The sequence below is a fragment of the Saccopteryx bilineata genome, chromosome 8, assembly GCF_036850765.1.
Source record: "Saccopteryx bilineata isolate mSacBil1 chromosome 8, mSacBil1_pri_phased_curated, whole genome shotgun sequence".
Lineage (NCBI taxonomy): Eukaryota > Metazoa > Chordata > Mammalia > Chiroptera > Emballonuridae > Saccopteryx > Saccopteryx bilineata.
The window spans coordinates 26,817,903-26,841,516 of NC_089497.1; the positions used below are offsets into that span (position 1 = coordinate 26,817,903).

The window sequence follows — 23,614 nt, forward strand, 5'->3', positions numbered from 1 at the left end:
TGGCCTCTGCCCCAGGCGCTGGAGTGGCTCTGGTCGCAGCAAAGCGACGCCCCGAGGGGCAGAGCATCACCCCCTGGTGGGCAGAGCGTCGCCCCTGGTGGGCGTGCCGGGTGGATCCCGGTTGGGCGCATGCGGGAGTCTGTCTGACTGTCTCTCCCCGTTTCCAGCTTCAGAAAAATAAAAAATAAATAAATAAATAAAAGAAAAAAAAGAAAAAAAAGAAAAGCAGTTGGTGGCAGTAAGAAAAATGAAAACAACGAGACAGAATCCAGGAAAGGGGAAGCAGCTGATAACATTACTGGCGCGACACCAGAAGATGCACAGATGTTCATGGGCCACATGACAGGGCTGCCCGGGCCTGGAGTCCTCCAGTTCAGAATGAACTGGGGCCAGCCCCCCTGTGGCCTGCCCCACTCCTGTCCCTGTGACCTGCTCCCTCCACTGTCCCTGCTCTTTTTGAGGTGGCCTGCACTCAAGATGGTGAGTCTGGAATGAGGTGTGACTTCCACTCCTCACTATGCAAGGAACCTAAACACAAGGACAAGAGCATGTTTCAAAAATGAAGTCGAGGCCCTGGCCGGCTGGCTCAGTGGTAGAGTGTAGGCCCGGCGTGTGGATGTCCCAAGTTCAATTTCCAGCCAGGGCACACAGGAGAAGCGCCCATCTGCTTCTCCACCCCTCCCCCTCTCCTTCCTCTCTGTCTCTCTCTTCCCCTCCCGCAGCCGAGGCTCCATTGGAGCAAAGTTGGCCTGGGCGCTGAGGACAACTCCATGGCCTCTACCTCAGCCTCTAGAATGGCTCCGATTGCAGCAAAGCAACACCCCAGATGGACAGAGCATCGCCCCCTGGTGCATGCAGGGTGGATCCGGTTGGGCGCTTGCAGGAGTCTGTCTGACTGCCTCCCCGCTTCTAACTTCAGGAAAATACAAAAATAAAAATGAGGTCAAATGCAAGCTTTGGCCCTCCACTTGTGTTGGGCAAAGACAGCCCCAACCTCAGGCCACTCAAGCTAGTTCCTCCGGGCTCTTCAACACCAGGGTTAATTTCACTCGGAAAAGCCAGAAGAGGAAGCAGAGGTATGCTTACAAACTTGTTTTGCAAGTTACAGGTTTGAAGGTAGGAGACTTGCTGTCCCTAGGTCCCACCTTCTGACCCACCTTCTGATTCATTCTTTGAGGTGTCGAGTCATTTCTGAAGCCTTCCTGACCCGCCCCTCCCAGCTTTGCTTAGTGCATTCCTCCGTGTTCCGGGAGTCTCCTCTGCAAAGCTCCGATGGGGTCTATCACAGCTGGGTGGTTACCTACATGCCTACCTCCCCACCACCACTTCCAGGCTGTGAGTTCTCTCAAAGCCCCTTCAGTGCGAGGCCTGCCCTCCCAGCAACCAGCAGAGGCCTGGTGCCCGCATCCGAATAAATGAACGCCTGGTGTTCTACTGGGACTTGAACCAGCAAGGTTGCTGCTGTTAGGAAATCATTTACAAGGTGCTCCCACCCAGGTCTTGCCATGTGACAAGGCACTTGCCGAAACGGAGCACGGTTTTACCTGGAACTGTTTTTCATGTACTTTTAGGTCTGACTGTTCCAGGCTACCTTTCCTGCTTTAATTCCTTGAACTATCAAAGTGGAAACCTTAGCAGAGACCCAGAGGTTTCACTGGTTACAGAGTTTCTGTTTGGAGTGATGAAAATGTTCTGCACCCAGATAGTGGCGATGGTTAGAAAACAGTGAGAGTGTAATTCATGTCACCGAACTGCACACTTTAAAGGAGTTAAACGGTGCCTGACTGGCGGTGGTGCAGTGGGTAGAGCATGAACCCGGAAGGCTGAGCTCGCCGGTTTGAAACCCCAAGGTCACCTGGCTCTGAGCACCGCTGGGCAGCGCGGGGTCGCTGGCCTTGGCGGGGTAATCGCCCACAGGATCCTGAAGCTCGCCGGCCTGAGCCCGAGGGTCACTGGCATGAGAAGGCCAAGACCACTGGCTTGAGCAAGGGGACACTAGCTCGGCCCAGTCAAGGCACGTACAGAAAGCAACCCACATACAACTGGAATGAAAGCAACTACGATTTGATGCTTTAACCCTCTCTCTCCCTTCCTGTCTCTCTCACAAAAAAAAAGTTAAAATGGCATATTCTACAGCAGTGGTAGTCAACCCGATCCCTACCGCCCACTAGTGGGCGTTCCAGCTTTCATGGTGGGCGGTAGCGGAGCAACCGAAATATAAATAGATAGACTTAACTATAGTAAGTTGGTTTTTAAAGATTTATTTTGTCAAACTTAGCGAAAATCTGACATAAAGTGCTTGGTAAGTAATTATTATTATATGCTTTAACTTGCTACTGTAACTCTGCTTTATAAATTTTATAAAGTAAAGTTACTTCCCTACTTTATAAATCACCATTAGTGTGGAACCGGTGGGTGGTTAGAAAATTTTACTACCAACAGAGATACAAAAGTGGGCAGTAGGTATAAAAAGGTTGACTACCCCTGTTCTCCACTATACAGGGGTGAGCAAAAGTAGGTTTACAGTTGTTCATATGGAAAAAGGCATGCAGGTTATGATTTTATAGACTAGCTTTATTATTATCACAATAGCGTACTCACAATTGTAAACCTATTTTTGCCCACCCCTGTATGTATTTTATCACAATAGAAATATTTTAAAAAGAGACAGACAGACGAGCACTAGACCCAGCCTGACATCACTGACACACAGCCATGCCTGCAGCTCTGGTTCCGTCTTCCCACGCTACGGGGGCCTTATCTCAAGAAATGGCCAGTGTCATACAGAGTCAGGGTCACTCCATTCCCAGGAGGAAGCCCAGGCAGGGAATGGAGTGACAGCACAGACAGGACACCCCAGGAACATGAAGTCACCAAAAGCGCCTGCAACCCCCCCACCGGCTTGGATAAGTGGCAAGGCAGCGGCCGACCCCCCGCATCCCTCCTGAACAGTGAGCCACACTCGGAGCTGTCCTAGGGTGCCCGGTTGGGAGCAGGGCGCCTACCTGTTCTGGTAGGTGCTGATGGTCACGTGAGTGGAGTGGGCCAGCCCTGGAGGGGTGTCTGCTTGATGAATGGTCCCCCTGGGAAAGTACAACAAATCCCCAGGCTAAAGGAAGGAAAAAGCAAAGGGGAAAGAGTCAACAAGGATATCTTCTCAGTCCTCTGTTTTATGGAGACAAATACAGACTTTGAGTTTCAGTTCTCCATCCTAGAAACCTCTACTTAGTGACTGAAGGGGCAGTCCGGCCTGACCAGGCGGTGGCACAGTGGATAGAGTGTTGGCCTGGGATGCAGAGGACCCAGGTTCAAAACCTCAAGGTTGCTGGCTTGAGCCCAAAGGTCTCTGTCTTGAAGCACAAGGTCGCTGGCTTGAGCAAGTGGTCACTGGCTCAGCTATAGCCCACGGTCAAGGCACATATGAGAAAGCAATCTATGAACAACAAAGGAGGCACAAGGAAGAATTGATGTTTCTCTTCTCTCTCCCTTCCTGTCTGTCCCTCTCTGTCTGTCTCTCTCTCTCTCTTGCACGCAGAGCTCCTGTAGGGTCCTTCCAGCTCAGCTGCACTCTGAGAGATGGTCACTGGGAACCCCATCCAGGAGAGGCTGACAGTGCCTGAAGGCCCTTTCATTATTTACAGAGTAGGACCAGATACACCTGCCACTACTCCCCTCAGACCCAGGGACCAGGGAGGTGACACTCGGGGCCTGGGAGCCTGCTCCCTCTCTCTCCGCCCTTCAGTGGCACAGGGAAGAGCAGAGCTTTAGAGTCATACAGACTCGGCCACTTACTGGTGGCCCCAGCAAGTTACTTAGCCTCCCAACGCCTCAGTTTCTTTACCCATATCATGGAGGCAATGGCCCCAAGTCTCACAGGATCACCTTGAGAATGAAAGGGAATGTCATATCCTACGCTCCTAAGCATTTAGGGCAATGAGGGGAGTGAGGTTGGATTATAATTACTATTTACCCACCAGTCCCTGACAGTTTGGGAGCTCTTCCAGGCAGAGTCTATATCCGTCTTATATTCCAAAAACCTAAACCAGCACACGTGACAAAGACTAAAGAACTGGTAGGATGAAAGGATGAAAAACCACCTAAACCTAAAGACTATATGCAACTAAAGATCGGGCACTTTCTTGGGCAGGTGCGCCTCCTCCTGAACCATTCTCTCTCCCCAGCCAGCGGACAGAAATCTGCTCCTCACATCACTCCTGCCCTGAGCTCCCACTCCCGCGCAGACGAGGCAGCCTCTGTAGCCGCTGCTGGAGGGAGGAGAGGCTCTAGCAGGGGTCCCCAAACTTTTTACACAGGGGGCCAGTTCACTGTCCCTCAGACCATTGGAGGGCCGGACTATAAAAAAAAACTATGAACAAATCCCTATGCACACTGCACATATCTTATTTTAAAGTAAAAAAACAAAACAAAACAGGAACAAATACAATATTTAAAATAAAGAACAAGTAAATTTAAATCAACAAACTGACCAGTATTTCAATGGGAACTGTGCTCCTCTCACTGACCACCAATGAAGGAGGTGCTCCTTCTGGAAGTGCGGCGGGGGCCGGATAAATGGCCTCAGGGGGCCGCATGCGGCCCGCGGGCCGTAGTTTGGGGACCTCTGCTCTAGAGAGTGCTCAGCTCCCCTGTGACCACGGGGAGCAGGCTGGCTCGCTGGTTAAGAACACGGACGCTACAGGGACAGCGCAAGAGACAGCAGATTAAAAAAACTTTTTTTTTTAATGTTAAGATTTGCCTTAAAGCAAGAAACAATATACAATTATTTCTACTCAAAGAGCTATCCTGGTGGCTTACCTGCTGTGGACCATACTGCCAGGGCAATGAGTCCTTCAAATACACAAACGCCTTCTTCATAGTCACAGCGATTGTCACTGAGCGTTTCAGTGCCAGGCCTCTGAATGAGGCCCTCACCCATGTACTTCATGAATTCATTTATTTATTCACCCACAAACCCCAATGAACACTTCCCGTTTGCCCCCCATGGCCGGCCCTGTGTTAGGCACTGAACAGAACAAAACCCTTATAGAGTACATTCCAGAAAAGAGGACAAGCATTTGAGAAGGAAGAAGAGATAGCAAACACAAATGAATCAACAAGAGAAATTCCCAGAAAAAGAATGAAATGAAATGGAAGCATCCAAACTACTAGATGCAGAGTTTAAAATAATTGTTATAAAGATGCTCAAGGATCTTAGAGTAAGAATGATCTCACTGAGAACTTAAAGAGATAGTAAGCATTAAAAAGGACACTGAGCCTGACCAGGCGGTGGTGCAGTGGATAGAGCGTCGGACTGGGATGCTGAGGACCCAGGTTCGAGACCCCGAGGTCACCAGCTTGAGCGCAGGCTCATCTGGTTTGAGCAAAAGCCCACCAGCTTGGACCCAAGGTTGCTGGCTCCAGCGAGGGGTTGCTCAGTCTGCTGAAGGCCCGCGGTCAAGGCACATATGAGAAAGCACTCAATGAACAACTAAGGTGTTGCAATGCGCAATGAAAAACTAATGATTGATGCTTCTCCTCTCTCCGTTCCTGTCTGTCTGTCCCTGTCTATCCCTCTCTCTGACTCACTCTCTGTCTCTGTAAAAAAAATAAATAAATTAAAAAGGACACTGAAACTATATAAAAGAACCAGTCATAAAAGACACAGTATCTGAAATGAAGACTGCACTAGAAGGAATCAACAGCAGGCTGGATGAAGTGGAAGACTGAATAAGTGATTATTTAGAGGACAAGATAAATGTAAGCACAGAAGCAGAGCAACAAAAAGAAAAAAGGCTCAAGAAGACTAAGGAAACTCTAAGAGACCTCTGAAACAACATCAAGCAAAACAATATCCGCATCCGACAGGCAGAGGATCGGTCCCACATGGGGACTGCCAGGTGGATCCCAGTTGGAGCGCATGTGGGAATCTGTCTGTCTCCCCTGCTCTCATTTATAAATAAACAAACAAAATAAAATATCCATTTTGTCACACACACAAAAAAGAAAAGGTAAACAAGACTGATGAACCATTAACCAGACTCAACAACAAAAAAAAGAAGACCCATATAAATAAAATTAGAAATGAAAGATGCCATCAGAGTAATGGCAGCATGAAAGCTACCCCTGATCTTCCCCCTTGAAATTTTAACAAACTGAAACAGCTACAATGCAGTGAAAGAACCCCAGTTAGGCTTGCAGGCTTGCCTGAAAAGATCCACACACTAAATAAGGGTAGGAAGGGTTGAGAAGGAGGGACGAAAAATAAGACGCACCACAGTCATGCTTCAGATTGTCTGGATTTTGTCTGCAGAGGCTCCAAAGAGGAGTGAGACTGGAAGTGACTGGGTCTTCTTCTGTGGGGAGGAGCAGAGACTGAGGGACAATGGGGGAAATACTAAACCAAAGTCGCATCAGAACAAGGGGTCATAGCCAGTGTTTTCAGGGTCTGCTCACAGCCTGCACTCAGCACAGAGACAGAAGAATCAAAGTGCCTGACCTCCCCCGCCCCCCCGGAGCCTCCCAGAGCCCGCCTCCATCCCCTTGCAGGCTACAGGGTGGCAGAAAAACACCCCACAGCTAGTTCTACAGGACCACTCCTATCCATGAAGAATAGAGGGGCTCTCCTCCCCGGAGAAGTGCCCAGCAGCGTTCCTTTCTTCCTTTCAATAAAGCCTGTTACTCTGGTCTTTCGGACTCCCATGGATTCCAACATTTGGTGCCAAAACCCGGGACACGGTCGACTGGCCGGCAGTCTAACCCTGTCCTGAACCCCTGCTGGACCAAAAAGGTTTTCAGAGACATCACCTGGTTCAGACCTTACAGCATGGAAACTGACAACCTCCTTAACTGGATGAGGAACTTGGCTTGGCAAGAGTTGAGAAATGATAGATACGTGAATTCCAAACTGCCCTTTTGCTGTTCCGCTTGGCTGCCTGACCCTACCCTTAATTACCGGACAATCGTCCATGGGACAAAGGAATTCCAGGAAGCTGGTCAATCACCCCAATAAAGAGTATACCAGAAAGCCGAACATACCAGCACACCCTTGCTCAAGGCTATCCCCAACCCTATAAACTTTTACCTCAGTCTGTTTTCGGTGCTCTCCTCCCCGGGAGAAGCGCCCAGCAGGGTTCCTTTCTTCCTTTCAATAAAGCCTGTTACTCTGGTCAAAAAAAAAAAAAAAAAAAAGAATAGAGGTGCTCTGGCCCTGACAGGATGGCTCAACGGTAAAGCATCAGCCTGACGTGTGGAAGTCCCAGGTTCAATTCCCGGTGAGGGCACATAGGAGAAGCAGCCATCTGCTCTCCACCCCTCCCCCCTCTATCTCTCTCTCTTCCCATCCCACAGCCATGGCTTGAATAGTTTGAGCAAAGTTGGCCGTAGGCACTAAGGATGGCTACATGGCCTTGGGCACTAAAATATCTCAATTGCCGAGCAAAGAAGCAGTACTCCAAACCAACAGAGCATCACCTGGCAGGGGGCATACCGGTGGATCCCAGTAAAGGTACATGCAAGAGTCCGTCTCTGCCTCCCTGCCCGTAACTTGAAAAAAAGAAAAAGAAGAGAGGTGTTCTGTGTTTGGTCCCCTTGTCTGTTGAGGCATGGGGAGGGGTGCCCAAAGTCCTGAGATCACCATTACCAAAGCCATAAAGCCCTCACAGCACACCCCACCCATCAGCACAACTGTGGCTCTGCCTCCATCATCACTACAGCCACATCTCACAGAGGTCAGCCCAGGAATTTCAGGGCTGAAACTTGTCATCCAGCACCACCTACTGGAAACAAAACAAAAAAACCTTCTCAAAACTAATTTTTTTCCTTTTTTTAAATTCTATTTTCCTTTCATCTCCATTCTTTTATTTTTATCTTTGTGGGTGTTTTGTTTCCAAGTACAGCTTTTTCATTTTTCTTCTTTGTTTTTGTGGGTTTTCTCCTTTACTTTTTATTATTCTTAATTTTTTATATTTTTATTTTTATTGTATTTTGAATTTTATTTTTTATTTTTTACATTTTTGTAATAATTTTCTGTTTGATTTCTTAACAATACCACTCCCAAAGCCATCAAGGAAGAAGATAATATCATGGCTACACAAGAAAGAGAGGTAGTTAAGAAAGAAAATGAAAAATCTCCAGAAAACAATCTCAATCACATGGAAAACAATCTCAATCACATGGAATTCTCTTTGATAGAGAATTCAAATTGAAGTTCAGAAAATATTTAATAACATGAGAGAAAACACTGATAGGCAATTTAATAAGCTCAACAAACAAATGAAGTAACAAAATGAATACTTCACCGAGGAGACTGAAACTTTAAAAACAGAGATAAAAAACTCAATGCATAAACTGAACAATGAGCTAGCACGTTTAGCAAACAGAACAGGCCAGATAGAGAAGAGAATCAGTGACATTGAAAATAGGCAATTAAGAGTTGCTACAGAGAGAAGAAAAGAGAGACTCGCAAGTTTTGTAAAAATGAGAGAGCTCTGCAAGCACTGTCTGAGTCCATCAGAAAGGACAATAAAAGTATAACGGGTATATCAGAAAAATAAAAGAGGGAGAAGGGAATAGAGGCTTATTCAAACAAATAATTGATGAGAATTTCCCAAGGCTATGGAATGAGTTAGATCCCTCAATCCAAGAAGCAAACAGAATGCCAAGTGACCTCAACCCAAACAGACCTTCTTCCAAGGCACATTATAATAAAACTGTCCAAAAATCAAGGACAAAGAAAGAATCCTCAAGGCAGCTAGGGAAAAGAAGAACATAATATATGCAGGAAGGTCCATTAGGTAACCATCAAACTTCTCAGCAGAAACTCTACATGCAGAAGAGAGTGGACCCAAACATTCAAAGTACTAAAAGTGAGGAATTGACATGCAAGAATACTATATCCATCATAGTTATCCTTCAAATATGAAGGAGAAATAAAAACTTCTCCAGACATACAGAAGCTGAGGGAATGTATCACCAGAAAACACTGACTGCAGGAAATACTCAAGAGGGTTATTCTAGCAGCTACAAAGAACAAAACAAATCAAAGGACAAGTAAAAGGTCTAACACGGTTACAATATAAACAAGGATAACCTGTGACAACAGTAACACAAAAGGGGAGAGGATCAAGAGCTGAAGTAGCAAAGGGGAATAGAGTCAGGAGCACTCATAAGGAAAGGACACCTACACACATGAAAAATTTTCTCTTACTAACTAATGGTAACCACCCAGTAAAAAGCCACTAGTGAAATACAAAGCATTAAAAAAAAAGAAGAAGAAACAGAGGAAAGAAGTATGGAATACCACCAAACAAAAATAACTGAGAGAAATACAAAAATGAAGAAGCAAAAGAGACACAGAAATAAAAAAAAAAATAGCTATAGGAAATCCTCAAGCATCAATAATCACCCTAAATGTAACTGGACTGAACTCACCAATAAAGAGGGACTGAGTAACAGATTGAATCAGAAAGCAAAACTGAGCCACATGCTGCTTTCAGGAGACACATAAATTATACCCAAAGAAAAGCAAGTGTAGCTATACTAATATCTGACAATGCTGACTTAAGGCAATTAAGGTAATAGGAAACGAAGATGGACATTTCAGAATTATAAAGGGGACACTATATCAAGAAGGCATAACACTTCCTAATATATATATATATATATATATATATATATATGCACCATATCAGGGAGCACCAAAAATGTATATACATCTACTAACAGATCTAAAAACAGAAAGAGACAGAAACACATAGTTAAGAGAGCTCGACACACCATTGGTGGCTCCATAGTTGGAAATCTCAACATACCATTGGCCTTAAATGACACATCAGACCAAATGGACAAAACTGACATTTATAGAATATTTCATCCCAGAAAATCACATTATACATTTTTTTCCAATATGTATGGAACATTCTCAAGGTTAGACCATATGTTGAGCCACAAAGCTAACCTCAACAAATTAAAGAAGACTGAAATTATACCAAGCATATTCTTTGACCATAAGGCTTTGAAATTAGAATTCAACTGCAAAAATGAACTAAAGAAACCCATATAAATGTGGAAATTAAAAAATATGCTTCTAGCCTGACCAGGCAGTGGCACAGTGGATAGAACGTTGGACTGGGATGTGAAGGACCCAGGTTTGAAAACCCAGGCTCATCCGGCTTGAGCACAGGGTTGCTGGCATGAGCGTGGGACTACAGGCATGACCCCATGATCACTGGCTTGAGCCCAAAGGCCCCTGGCTTGAAGCCCAAGGTTGCTGTCTTGAGCCAGGGGTCACTCGCTCTGCTATAGCCCCCCAGTTAAGGCACACATGAGAAAGCAATCAGTGAACAACTAAGGAGCCACAATAAAGAATTGATGCTTCTCATCCCTCTCCCTTCCTGTCTGTCCATCCATATCTGTATCTCTTTCTGACACTCTCTGTTTCTGTCAAAAAAAAAACAAAAACAAACATACTTCTAAAAATTTACTGGGTCAAAGAAGAAATAAAAGCAGAGATCAAAAGATATATACAAACAAATAAGAATGACAATCAAGGCCTTGACCAGTGTCAGCCCAGCATATAGAAGCCCCAGGTTCAATTCCCAGTCAGGACACATAGAAGCAACCATTTGCTTCTCTTCCCCTCTCTCTCCCCCTTCTTTCTTCCTCTCTTACAGCCAGTGGCTCAACTGGTTCAAGCATTGGTCCCAGACACTGAGGACAGCTTGATTGGTCCGGACATTGGCCACGGGCACTGTGGATAGCTTGGTTGATTCAAGCATTGGCCCAAGACCAGGTTGCAAGGTAGATCCCAGTAAGGGCACATGCAGGAGTCTGTCTCTCTATCTCCCCTCCTCTCACTTAAAATAATAATAATAATAATAATAATAATAATAATAAATAAATAAATAAAAAGATGATCCACTCTATGGGAGAACATATCTGCCAATAAATCTGATAAGGGGTTAATAACCATAATTTATAGAGAACTTATAAAATTCAATACCAGGAAGGTAAACAATCCAATTTAAATAATGGGCAAAGGACCTAAATAGACATTCCTCCAAGGAGGACATACAGATGGCCAACAGGTATATGAAAAAATATCCAACATAACTAATCAGAGAAATGAAAATTAAAATCACAATGAGGTATCACTTCACACCCATCAGAATAATTTTCACAAACAAATCAATAAACGACAAGTGCTGGCGAGGATGTGGAGAAAAGGAAACCCTCCTGCACTGCTGGTGGGAATGCAGACAGACGGACAGCTGTCAGAGGGAAGTGGGGACGGGATCAAAGAAGGTGAAGGGATTAGCCAAAACCATACATAGAGACAAGATGGTAACAACAGCCAGAGGAGTAGGGGTGTGGGGGGTGGGGGGCCAAAGGAGGGAAAACAGGGGTGGAGAGAGATTGCGTGGGGCATGGGGGACACGATGTGCTGTGGAGGGTGTTATACTGAGTGGGACACATGAAACCATGTCAACACAAATTTTTAAAAAATTTTAAATGTTAAAGGTAGCTATATTGTTGTATTTATTTAAGTCTCCTACGATATAGTCACACATCCTAGAAAGGGAGAATGTTCTCCCACTTATATTGGTTAAGTAGGCAAAATCAAGAAGGGGCCACAAGGTATTGGGTAAAAGTTGGACATTAAATCATAATTTCAAGAGCAAGAAATACAAAAAAACTGTATGTAAGTATATCAGGTAGGCAGAATCTTTGGGATGCTTTAAATTAGGTATTTTATTGACACTGAAAGAAATTAATGTTTTGTTGCAATAGGTATAAAGTTTAATAATGGAGCTATTCGGCCCTGGCTGGTTGGCTCAGTGGTAGAGCGTCGGCCTGGTATGCAAGGGGTCCAGGGTTGGATTCCCGGCCAGGGCACACAGGAGAAGCGTCCATCTGCTTCTCCACCCCTCCCCCTCTCCTTCCTCTCTGTCTCTCTCTTCCCCTCCCACAGCCAAGGCTCCATTGGAGCAAAGATGGCCCGGGCGCTGGGGATGGCTCCTTGGCCTCTGCCCCAGGCGCTAGAGTGGCTCTGGTCGCAACAGAGCGACGCCCCGGAGGGGCAGAGCATTGCCCCCTGGTGGGCAGAGCGTCGCCCCTGGTGGGCGTGCCAGGTGGATCCCGGTCGGGCGCATGCGGGAATCTGTACGACTGTCTCTCCCCGTTTCCAGCTTCGGAAAAATTAAAAAATAAATAAATAAATAAATAAAATATATATATATATATATAGAGAGAGAGAGAGCGCTATTCTTCTTTCTTATCCCTTTAACACTTTTTTCAACCACCTCCCCTGCGGGATTGGTGGCCACAATCCCCTCCGCTACTTACTCCAAGACACACCTTCTCAGCAGCAAGATGCCAGTGAACCAGGACAAGATGAAGCCACCTGGCACCCTGGAGAAGACTCCCCAAGGACTGTCATAATTACTATTCTCCTGGTGGCTCTATGCAGGGGGCAGGGATGACAGTGCAGAGAGTTAGATGGACAACCAGGAGGAAAATGGACCATTCGGAAATTTTACCAACAAAAAAACAAAGGGGTCCCTGCCTCAGCGCCCTCCAGCCCAGTGCTGACCACAGCCTCAGACACGGCACAGCTGCCCAAGACCAAACCTTCTACTTTCACTCGAGAGAAGTCAGAGACCTCCGAATTCGTAATTCGTTCCTGTCGAATGTACATTATACTTGGATACGGGTTATTTGAACAATAAACTTAGTACTTCCTCGGCTCACTTCTACAAGTGACCAAGCCCCCTCCAGAAGGTGCCTGTGCTGGCCGACCGGAACGAGCCGCCCCACCCCGAAAGCCTTGCACAGGCTCCCCTGGGGAGCGCCACATGAGCACGAACCCTCAAGCCCGACCTTGTCTCGGGGAGCTGCCCACCGTGGGAGGCCCGTACCTTCAATGTGAACTCGAGCACCGGCCTCCCGATCCTGTCCTCCGCCTCCACGCTGTACTCGCGCGCCAGGGGCACTGTGGGGCGGTAGAGGCGCCAGTGCTTCTCCCCCTCCAGCTGCAGGATGAACACCTGTGGAGAGCCAGGCCCCCGGAGCTCAGGGAGCTTCCCCACAGCGCACGCACAGGGCAACGTGCTTCTAGAATATTAGCCCTCAAGGGCTCAGATGAATAACAAGTCTCAGATAAAAAATAAAAATGGAGGATCACAGCCTGACCTGGGGTGGCGCAGTGGATAAAGCATTGACCTGGAAATGTTGAGGTCGCCGGTTCGAAACCCTGGGCTTGCCCGGTCAAGGCACATATGGGAGTTGATGCTTCTAGCTCCTCCCCCCCTTCTCTCTGTCTCTCTCCCTCTCTCTCTCCTCTCTAAAAATGAATAAATAAAATAAATTTTTTTAAAAAATGGAGGATCACAGATACATTGCATTCCACACAGAAGAGCTGCCAGTTCTGGTTTCAACTTTTAAAAACAGGGAACCATGAACCCTGCTACTTACTAGAAGGACAGTCATCCTTTTCACATTTAGGAAACTTTGCTCAGTTCTCCATATCCCACTCTGCACCCACTATCTCATCCCTTGACACCTTCTCTCTGACAGAGGAATGCCCGTGACTGCCGATGGCAGAGCCAGGCTTCAGGCAGGACTGCGTATCTGAAGTCCCGACTCTGATCTTTGGCAAGTAGGAGAGCTTCAAGGTTTCCATTCTTCATTCAAAGATACTTCAATACTCTGTTTAAAAAGAACCAGAAACTTCTAGAAAATGTATTGATATTAAATTGCTCTCAAAAGGGGGAAAATGACTTTACTAATTACCCTGTGTTCACACCTTATATTGGTACAAAAGTAGAACGACAAAATACGGAAACCGAAGCGTTCACTCTTTGGCAGCCGCAGGAGTGCAATCCACACCTGTCAGGGGGCCAGGGCCCAAGCGAAACCGTGACCTTCATTCAAGCTGCCCCAAGATTTTCTCAAGTGGGAAAAACATTCTTTTTTGGCAGCTACAAAAAAGGACAAAATGAAAGCAGATGTAAAAATTGCTTCTGGCCTCACCTCACTGAAGACTATACAATGTTCAGCTGAAGAAAAAGTCCATCAAGCCTAGCGAGGTGGCAGCGCAGGGGAAAGAGCGCCGACCTGGGCGCGGAGAACCTACCGTGCCGCCCCAGGCAGAAGACGCTCCCCTGTGTGAGACGCACCTAGCTCTGGGGGCCCGACCCCAAATTTGAAAAAGAATGTATGACATAAAGTTATTGAACTCAAGTTTTATTCATCATAAAATTCATACAACTCCTCATCACTGTCAAAACTCCTGTCCATTAGCTTATCCTCATCTGTGTCTGATGACAAATCGCTGTCTCCAACAAGCACAAAAACAAGCGCGAAAAAGCGGAAAATGCAAATTAAAAAATCTACTACCACTGTATAAGATGCAGCCAGTTTTTAGACCCCAAATTTGGGGGGGGGGGGAAGTGTGCATCTTATACATGCGGAAATACAGTAGGTTCGAAACCGGGAGGTCACCAGCTCAAGCACAGGCTCAGGTGGGGTCACCGACTTGAGGCTGGGATCATAGACATGACCCTATGGTCGCTGGCTTGAGCCCAAGGTCTGTGGCTTGAGCAAGGGGTCACTGGCTCATCTAGAGCTCCCTGTCAAGGGACATGTAAGAAAGCAACTGATGAACAACTAAAGCGATGCAACTAGGAGCTGATGCTTCTCTTCTCTCTCTTTCTGTCTGTCTCTCTCTCACACGCACCCTGAAAAAACCAATCACACTTTTCTACAGCTAAACTCAATAAAGACCTGTTTCATAGGAATATGTGGTTCTTTTTATCAGTCAGGCTGTAAATAATCTCTCCCCTTGGAGAAGGAGCAGGCAACCAGGCTGATGGGAGCAATGCCGGTTCAACACCTAGGTGAAGTCAGGCTCTCAGAGAGCGCACAGGAAGAGCGGGCAGAGACCTGGCCAGGGGCTGACGAATCCTGACAACTGTGCTAGCCCAGGCCCACGGCAACCGCACAGGGAGAGCGGGCAGAGACCTGGCCAGGGGCTGACGAATCCTGACAACTGTGCTAGCCCAGGCTCACGGCAACCGCACAGGGAGAGCGGGCAGAGACCTGGCCAGGGGCTGACGAATCCTGACAACTGTGCTAGCCCAGGCTCACGGCAACCGCACAGGGAGAGCGGGCAGAGACCTGGCCAGGGGCTGACGAATCCTGACAACTGTGCTAGCCCAGGCTCACGGCAACTCCGTCATCACATTGAGCGACTCTCTTCCTCTCTTACCTCGACATCATCATAATGAGGTGGCAGGCCCTGGGCTCCAGCAGGGGTTATGTACACATTCGAGCCAACCAGAGAGCCAAAGTAGCATTCAAGCTTCTCCTGGATCCTCCAAAGTTCATCCTTAAAAATAATAAAAGAAAGGGGGAGATGAAAAACACATGACAATAAGAGGTATATTCTTATTTGCTTATCAAGTCTTCAACATGGCCCTGGCTGGTTGGCGCAGTGGATAGAGCATCAGCCCAGTGTGCAGACATCCTGGGTTTGATCCCTGGTCAGGGCACACATGAGAAGCAACCATCTGTTTCTCTTCCCCTTCCTCTTCCCCCTCTCTCTCTCTCTCTTCCCCTCTCATAGCCAGTGGCTCAATTGGTTCAAGCGTTGGCCTCAGGCGCTGAGGACAGCTCGGTTGATTAGATCATCCACCCTAGACAGGGGTTGCCAACTGGATCCCAGGTGGGGCGCATGCAAGAGTCTGTCATTCTAGCTCCCTTCCTCTCACTTAAAAATAAAAAAGTCTTCACCACCACAACTACTCTGTTCTAGATAGTGAGAATTAATAAGCCGTGAAAGAGCCAATACCTCTGCTGCTGAGAAGCTTCTGCTGTAGCACAGACACCACAGAAAAGACATGGGCACATTAGCCAGACTGGCCAAGGAGGCCACCTGGAGTCCCGCAAGATTCTTAAGCAGGGAAACTATATGATCCAATTTACATTTTTAAAAGCTCACTTTGAGGCCCTGGCTGGTTGGCTCAGTGGTAGAGCATTGGCCTGGCGTGTGAAAGTCCCGGGTTTGATTCCCAGCCAGGGCACACAGGAGACGCGCCCATCTGCTTCTCCACCCCTCCCCCTCTCCTTCCTCTCTGTCTCTCTCTTCCCCTCCCGCAGCCGAGGCTCCATTGGAGCAAAGATGGCCCGGGTGCTTGGGATGGCTCCTTGGCCTCTGCCCCAGGCGCTAGAGTGCTCTGGTCGCGACAGAGCGAGGCCCCGGATGGGCAGAGCGTCGCCCCCTGGTGGGCGTGCCAGGTGGATTCCGGTCGGGCGCATGCGGGAGTCTGTCTGACTGTCTCCCCGTTTCCAACTTCAAAAAATACAAAAAAAAAAAAAAAAAAAAAGCTCACTTTGGCTACTGTGTGGAGAATGGACTGTCAAATAGCAAGAAAAGGGTTCGATTCCCGGCCAGGGCACACAGGAGAAGCGCCCATTTGCTTCTCCACCCCTCCACCGCGCTTTCCTCTCTGTCTCTCTCTTCCCCTCCCGCAGCCAAGGCTCCATTGGAGCAGAGATGGCCCGGGCGCTGGGGATGGCTCTGTGGCCTCTGCCTCAGGCGCTGGAGTGGCTCTGGTCGCAATATGGCGACGCCCAGGATGGGCAGAGCATCGCCCCCTGGTGGGCAGAGCATCGCCCCTGGTGGGCGTGCCAGGTGGATCCCGGTCGGGCGCATGCGGGAGTCTGTCTGACTGTCTCTCCCCGTTTCCAGCTTCAGAAAAATGAAAAAAATGAAAAAAAAAAAAAAAAAAAAAAAAAAAAAACAAATAGCAAGAAAAACCAGTCAGGAAGCTACTAAAGGTGGTAGCCCAGGAGGGAAATGACCAGGCCGGTGGGAGGGGACAGAGAGGAGATAACCTGAGATGCCCTTGGCGGCAGCAGTGACAGGCCCTGCTGATGGACTAAATATGAAGGGATAAGGGAATGCGGAGAGTGAAAATAAAAACAGTCCCGGCTTTGGACTTGGACAGTTAAATTAATTCGTTCCCAGTTCCAGTCACTGAAAAGGAAAACGTTTGCTAAGGTCCAAGTTTTCAAAGGGAAAGAAGTTCTCTATTAGAAATGTTGAGTCTGAGCTGCAAGGCCCCCGTGTGGAGATGTTTCTTTTTTTTTTTTTTTTACTGAGACAGAGAGAGTCAGAGAGAGGGATAGACAGGGACAGACAGATGAGAAGTATCAATCATTAGTTTTTTGTTGTGCATTGCAACACCTTAGTTGTTCATTGATTGCTTTCTCATATGTGCTTTGACTGTGGGCCTTCAGCAGACCAGGTAACCCCTTGCTCAAGCCAGCGACCTTGGGTCCAAGCTGGTGAGCTTTGCTCAAACCAGATGAGCCCGCGCTCAAGCTGGCGACCTCAGGGTCTCGAACCTGGGTCCTCGGCATCCCAGTCCAATGCTCTATCCACTGCGCCACCGCCTGGTCAGGCTGGAGATGTTTCTAAGTAAACTGCTAGCTGCCTCAGCCTGAAGTTCTGGCAAAAAGGACTAGTCTTATATTTGGGAATTCCCTGCACAAAACTGATAGTTAAAGCAACGAGAGAAGAAGTGATGGCCTAGAAAGTGGGTACAGACAGGAGGAGAAAAGGGGCGGAGCGATTCCCCCTCTCCAGGCACTAACCGCTCTTCAGGGTGGAAGTCAGACTGAGGGGCCTAAGGAGAAGCCACCCGTTCCTGCAAGAGAGAAAGAAACCTGATTTTCCCGAGGCAGATGGTGGGGGAGGCCACAGATACCATCGGCACTTCCTGTGTGCCAGGCACTGTGTCTAAGTGCTTACCTCTATTAATTATGTAACCTGCCTCCCTCCCTCCCTTTCTTTCTTTTATTCAGTGAGAAGCAGGGAGGCAGAGAGACAGACTCCTTCAAGCGCCCCAACTGGGATCCAACTGGCAAGCCCACTAGGGGGCGATGCTCTGTCCATCTGGGTTGGTGCTCCTTTGCTCAGCAACCGAGCTCTTCTTAGCACCTGAGGCAGAGGCCATGGAGCCATCCACAATGCCCGGCTAACTCGCTCCAATCGAGCCATGGCTGCAGGAGGGGGGGGAGACAGAGAGAGAGAGAACCGAGAGGGGAAGGGGTAGAAAAGCAGATGGGCGCTTCTCCTGTGTGCCCTGGCCGGGAATCAAACCTGGGACTTCCATACATGGGGTCAACATTCTACCACTGAGCCAACAGACCAGGGCCAGAAGGAGTTTTCTGAATGGGGATAAAAGCGCCTAAAACTCAGAACAGGCCATTGATTGTTTGGGCCACATGTCACGCAAAGCTCTCAAAGCCCTACAAAAGTATATCAGCTCATCCTGAGTTTGCATTTTATAAACTCAGAAACTGAGTACAGAGAAGGCAAATTATTTCTCAAATGTCAACCACTGATGTGGAAAAAATAAAAAGCTAGCTGGTCCTCCAGACTTGCAAACCAAAGCCACCCGACACGTCTAGCTGCCGCGCCGGGGCAGCAGCTACGGGGCCGCCTGCCGCTCACACTGTGCAATCGCTTCCTGAGCCTGCATCTGGCATGTGCTCCGGTCACGGCTCGAGGTGAATGAAGGGAGGCAACTTCAAGAAGAAGATGACCACCTCGGTGCTATACACATTAAGTTATAATGACTGGCGGAACCAAACAGAAATGTCTACCACATGCCAAACATAAACCAGCCCACAGAACAGCTCCTGGAGGCGTCATGTTACGTCATGTTACTTCGATAAACTTTAGAAACCAGCAATATAATTTAGTTTCTGCAACTCTGTGGCACCCAACCATGTCCACCCTGAATGTTGGACATTTTCTAACAATGTAGCTAAAAGATAACACGGTCTCTCCTAATTTCGGGTGCAGCTGAAGACCAAACAGGTGCTGCCTCTTCTCGAGCTGGCAGGAGGCGAATCATCATCAAGCCACAGGTTCATCCCTGCGCTGATCTGTGGCCCAACGTTAACACTCGAATACACAGAAAGATTCTGCAGTGGGGACCCCCTGTTACCTTAAATCTCTGAGGTTGATGAAACTGAATTGTTGCCCTTTTCTGATCAAAGTCTTTTCTCAGCTGAAGGAAGTGCACTTTGCCGTCTTTATTTAAAACCTTCTTCTTGCCCCGGACACAGCGGCAGACATTGACGTCTCTTCCGTAGTACACACCCCGGGCGCACAGACTCCTCAGGTCCGACAGCCTGAACAAGGACTGGTGATACGCGGCCAGCGCCGGGTCATCCCTCTGAATGAGCAGGGGCTTCTGCTCCCAGAACTCCTTGAAAAAGGTCTCCGTCTTGATGGGCAAGATGAAACTTTCAAAGAAACCGCTGGGGCTGTCGAAGTTGAAAGGGGAGGGGCCCCCCGCTGCCTCCGCCTTCAGCTGCTTGCGGGGAACCGGCTGCTCTTCCGTCCCAGGCCCCGCAGGCTTTGCCTTCTTGGGCATCGTTCAGTCTTTGAGACAGCCGAGAGGAAGTACCAGCTACCAAAAGATCAGAGGACACGGGTTGGTGTTCGCAAATTATGCACAAACTGCGTGACCATGACGCCTTCGTGGGACTCTTAGTAAGTCAATGCCTTTTCCTCTGGGATGCAATACAGCTTTAATTCAACCCCGTTTCTTCCAAACTATGAATCAGCCTCAAACACCGATTACGTACTCATCTAAAGGAAAGCTGGTACACATGCAGTAAGTCGTGGAATTCACTGTTTATTAGGAAGTATAATTATCCCAATTTAAATAATTCAATAATCTCAGCATCGTAATCATAGTTCTAACCTTTGGCCATTGACACAGTGCGGGCCAGCTTGGTTAGGCTTGCTCACGGGGTTACCAGCTGCAAGCACTTTGTTTGATTAGTGCGTGAGCACGAGGCAAGGCACATGTACGACCTGAATAAGGCTATCTGTGCTCACGCTCAGGGGGATTGTGGATGCGCAGACTGCCTGCCCGCCTGCCCACCAGCCACTGTGAGGGGCCGTTTTGCTGTTTGTGTGCCGGAGAAGAGGTTTCCCCTGCCTGTGTGCTTGTCCACCATTGTGAGACTTTATTAAACGGAATGGCCCAATGCCTTTCAGCTCCGCAGTTTTTCTACCGTCTGCCCAGATCCAATGTGGACCTGCCTGGCCTTGACCAACGGCATTACACACAGCAAAACTAAATATCTTTAATTTGGTTTCCATCAGCACCGGGTCCCAAATCTAATGATGGACTTTGAGCTATACAAACACTTGACTCAAGAGCTAGCAACAGCTGCCCACTGCCGCGTGCCCCTCACCACAGCACCTCCCCATCTGCTGGTCAGGACAGCAGCCACCTGTCCCGGGCCGGCCATGTCAGCTGCTGGCCGGAGCAAGAAGCTACCTGCTCCAGGTCTCCCTCACCCACAGGAACCTCCTCGCTTCCAGATCTCAGCTCGTTCCTAAAAAGTGCTCATTTATCAGAAACCTCGCCCCCATAAAAAGAAAAACATTAAACGCTGAAAAGTGAAGGCTGAAGATACACAGTTATAACTCAAGTCTTTAGACTTAACTTTTTCAACATGACAAGATGCCCTCACTAACCTCCGACGCAGCACGCCTCCATCGTGCCTGGCACACACGTCCCCGGGGCACCCCGAGCGGAGGTGAGGCTGAGACGCCCCGTTTCTGACGCGCTCCGGGCAGTGACGCTGCTGCTGTCCGCAGACCACAGCACTGGCGAGCGGAGCAACACGGCAAGCGCTCCGCCCCTCTCAGAACTGCCCACACCACAACTACAGTCACACGTAGTTGACTATCTGCGGTTCAGAAATGTCACTCAAATCATATGAATTTCCTGAAACTGCATAATTCTATTTAAACTTTTTTCCCTGGTGTGAGGGGGAAGTCCATTGCTTTCACCAGATTCTTAACGCAGTCTCTGTCCCCAAAAAAGGTCATAAATATCTGTACTTATAAAACCAATTATTCCCAGAAACCAGTAACTTAAAGATGTTACTGTATCTTTTTCTGTTGGGCCATCAAAATTGCAAGAACACTGTTTTCTGCTTTGTCATTATAACTAAGCTGTATTTCAGTTACAACGTGATACAATTAGTGCTCTGGCCTGGGAATAAAGGAACAGTTACATATTGAAACAACTCATTTATAAATTTAAACCTTTGGAGAATAACCCAAATGTAAGTTGCACAAATTAGGAAATGGAAATGCCAAAATACAAAACTCCCTATTGACCCATTTTAGTTGCTAAATTTGGTACCTACCTCGCTCAGATCAAGTGCTTCATAAGAAAGGGAAACAGAATGATGGTGGAAAACTAATGAAGTTTATTGGAGAGGTCGGGCTTAGGCTTAGAAAAAAGTTAACATTAATGTTTTACAGTATGTCATCAATGAGACAAAAATTTGCTGAAATGTCTTATTTGTACTGCCGGTAGCCCAGGCCAGGCAGGTTCACGTTGGATTCGGGCAGATGGTAGAGAAACTGCGGAGCCAGAAAGCGGTGGGCCATTCCGTTTAATAGATTCTCACAACAGCGAACGAGCAAACGGGAAAACCGCTTCTCACGGCAGCAGGCAAACGAATGGCAAAACGGCCCCTCGCAGTGGTGGGCAAGCAATCCGCCAAAGCCGCCCTGAGGGCAAGCGCCCGTAGCCTTACACAGGCTAGGCACAAATGGCTCTGCCATGTGCTCACACACTAATCATGCAAAGTGCGAGCTAGCGAGCCTAACACAGCTGTTTCCCCAACAATCCAACCCTTGAGGGTGGCTCGCCTCACAATCTACACAACAGGTATCTTCCACAATGGTCCCTATGTGAGGAGTGGTGTACACTACATCACAGAAACAGCACAGGGTACAGCAAAAGAATTACAAAGGCACAAGCTATAGCAAAAAGGACAATCATTACAAAAGGGCCCTTCACAATGCCTCCCTGAGCACTCTTCCCAAGAAGTTAACTGGAGGCCCACCTCTATCCCCACCCCACGGTGCCAACAAGGCTGCCCATCATAGGTGGGGGGGCCTATCAAGTCCAGGGCCATGTCCATTGAGGAAAGGGTCCTTGGTGCATCTCTGCTACTGGGTGAGAGCAGCTTCCCAGGGCAGGAGGGTCTCTGCAGGTGCTGTGGCCCCCTCATAAGGGTCCCTCGTTATTGTCCACAAGCGGCATGTCCATCCAGCAAGGGGGCTGGTGTCCCCCTCTTGTCACAGTCTCTGCTTCCACAGTCCATTACACCACTCAATGATCAGTCCACAACAGACAGCCCAGCTGTCTGTGCAAATCATCCAACGTGAAAGTCCATTACAGGCCCCTGGCCATACAGCTCTGTGGTAACAGCCCTCAGCGCCTTTCCACAAGTGCTCTATCGTCACAAGCCCCATCCAAACCCCTCAGCAAGCTGACAGGGCTTGGCAGGGTCAAACACATTCAAGGTCTGGGCACCTTGGCAGTTCTCTTAGAGGCAGCTGCTACAAATAAAAAAGTAAATAAATAAAAAGCACCTATCATCTTCTAAGGCCAACAACTGCTACACATTAGAAGGGGATCAGTGGACTGCCAACCCCACATGGGGCCTCCAGCCCCCAGCACATCCCAATTAGACAGGTTCCTCAGCATTTATCTACTCAAACTGCAGTAACAGGGCTTAGGGACCCTCCTTCCCCACAGCTGTCTCTGTCTCTATCCTATAATTCTGCAACCGTGCAACCTGAATACCAGCCTTTTTCTTGACCGCTACCAGGGCTGCCCACTTCCCCTGCTTTCTCAGCAGCTGGAACCTCTGTTCCAATTTAAGCTGCCTCCAAAGCTCTAACTGGACTCTATTAGATCTGCCATCCAATTTCTCTTTATCTGCCCTGGCCACAATCAAATCTACCCACATCTGTTAGGTAACATTTATAGACTCATTTATCTTGTTAGTCAGGGGGCAGCACAGGCAGCAGCCTGCACAGCCTTATGGTTCCATGCTGCCTCCACCTGCCCCAAATCTGCCACTGTCTGTGTAATTGTATTGATGGGCTGCCCCACATATGCACTCAACATAGCCACTAGTGACCCCCCCAAAAAAAACTGACAGAGTGCTACAGAGAATAAAGTCTCCCATCCCTGCCATAAATACTTCCTCATCTGGCCCACAGGACCTCAGGTTGAAAGCAGCATTCTCCATACCCAGTTCCTGGAGGACTTGCTGCAGCTCAGTATACAACTGCCACCGACTCACTGCCCCGGGCAAGTCTCCAGCATCCTGCCAGACTGTACAAATGGCAGCCATCTCCCATTCTAATAGGGTATGGTTTCCTGGGTTGTCATGTCAGTTCTGAAGATGCTGCCTCAAGGAGTGTGTGGTAATGGCAGCTAATTTCTCCATTTCTGTTCTGGAGAGCATGATGCCATCCACCCTTATGTCCCTCAAATGCAGCAACCAAGCTGCCAGAGACTCATTGGGTTTCTGCCTGAATATTGCCCCTAACTCCATCAACTATGCCTGGGAGTAGGGCTGGACCATAGAGTTTCAACTACTTGTGGAGTAGGCTGTGCCTACCCCAGAGGCACTTTCTGCTTCTGGATTTTTACCTTCTGGGTGACTACTGACTGGACTGTCTGCTGGTGGCAGTTTCAGCCAAAACCTC

At 48.2% G+C, this 23,614-nt stretch overlaps 1 protein-coding gene across 6 annotated transcripts in view; it reads right to left on the reverse strand.

The window, feature by feature from the left end:
- Positions 1 to 23,614, reverse strand: part of RIOX2 (ribosomal oxygenase 2) — a 39,325-nt gene that overhangs the window by 9,261 nt on the left and 6,450 nt on the right. For 5 of the 6 annotated variants that reach the window (XM_066241617.1, XM_066241616.1, XM_066241611.1 and 2 more), the window contains exons 2-5: positions 19,017 to 19,484; positions 15,266 to 15,385; positions 12,915 to 13,043; positions 3,006 to 3,109 (exon numbers count right to left, since the gene is read on the reverse strand). In XM_066241617.1, coding sequence (XP_066097714.1) covers positions 3,006 to 3,109; positions 12,915 to 13,043; positions 15,266 to 15,385; positions 19,017 to 19,448 — 785 coding nt within the window. In that variant the 5' untranslated portion in view covers positions 19,449 to 19,484. The remainder of the gene's footprint in view (positions 1 to 3,005; positions 3,110 to 12,914; positions 13,044 to 15,265; positions 15,386 to 19,016; positions 19,485 to 23,614) is intronic. The other variant, XM_066241618.1, reaches the window with a different exon arrangement.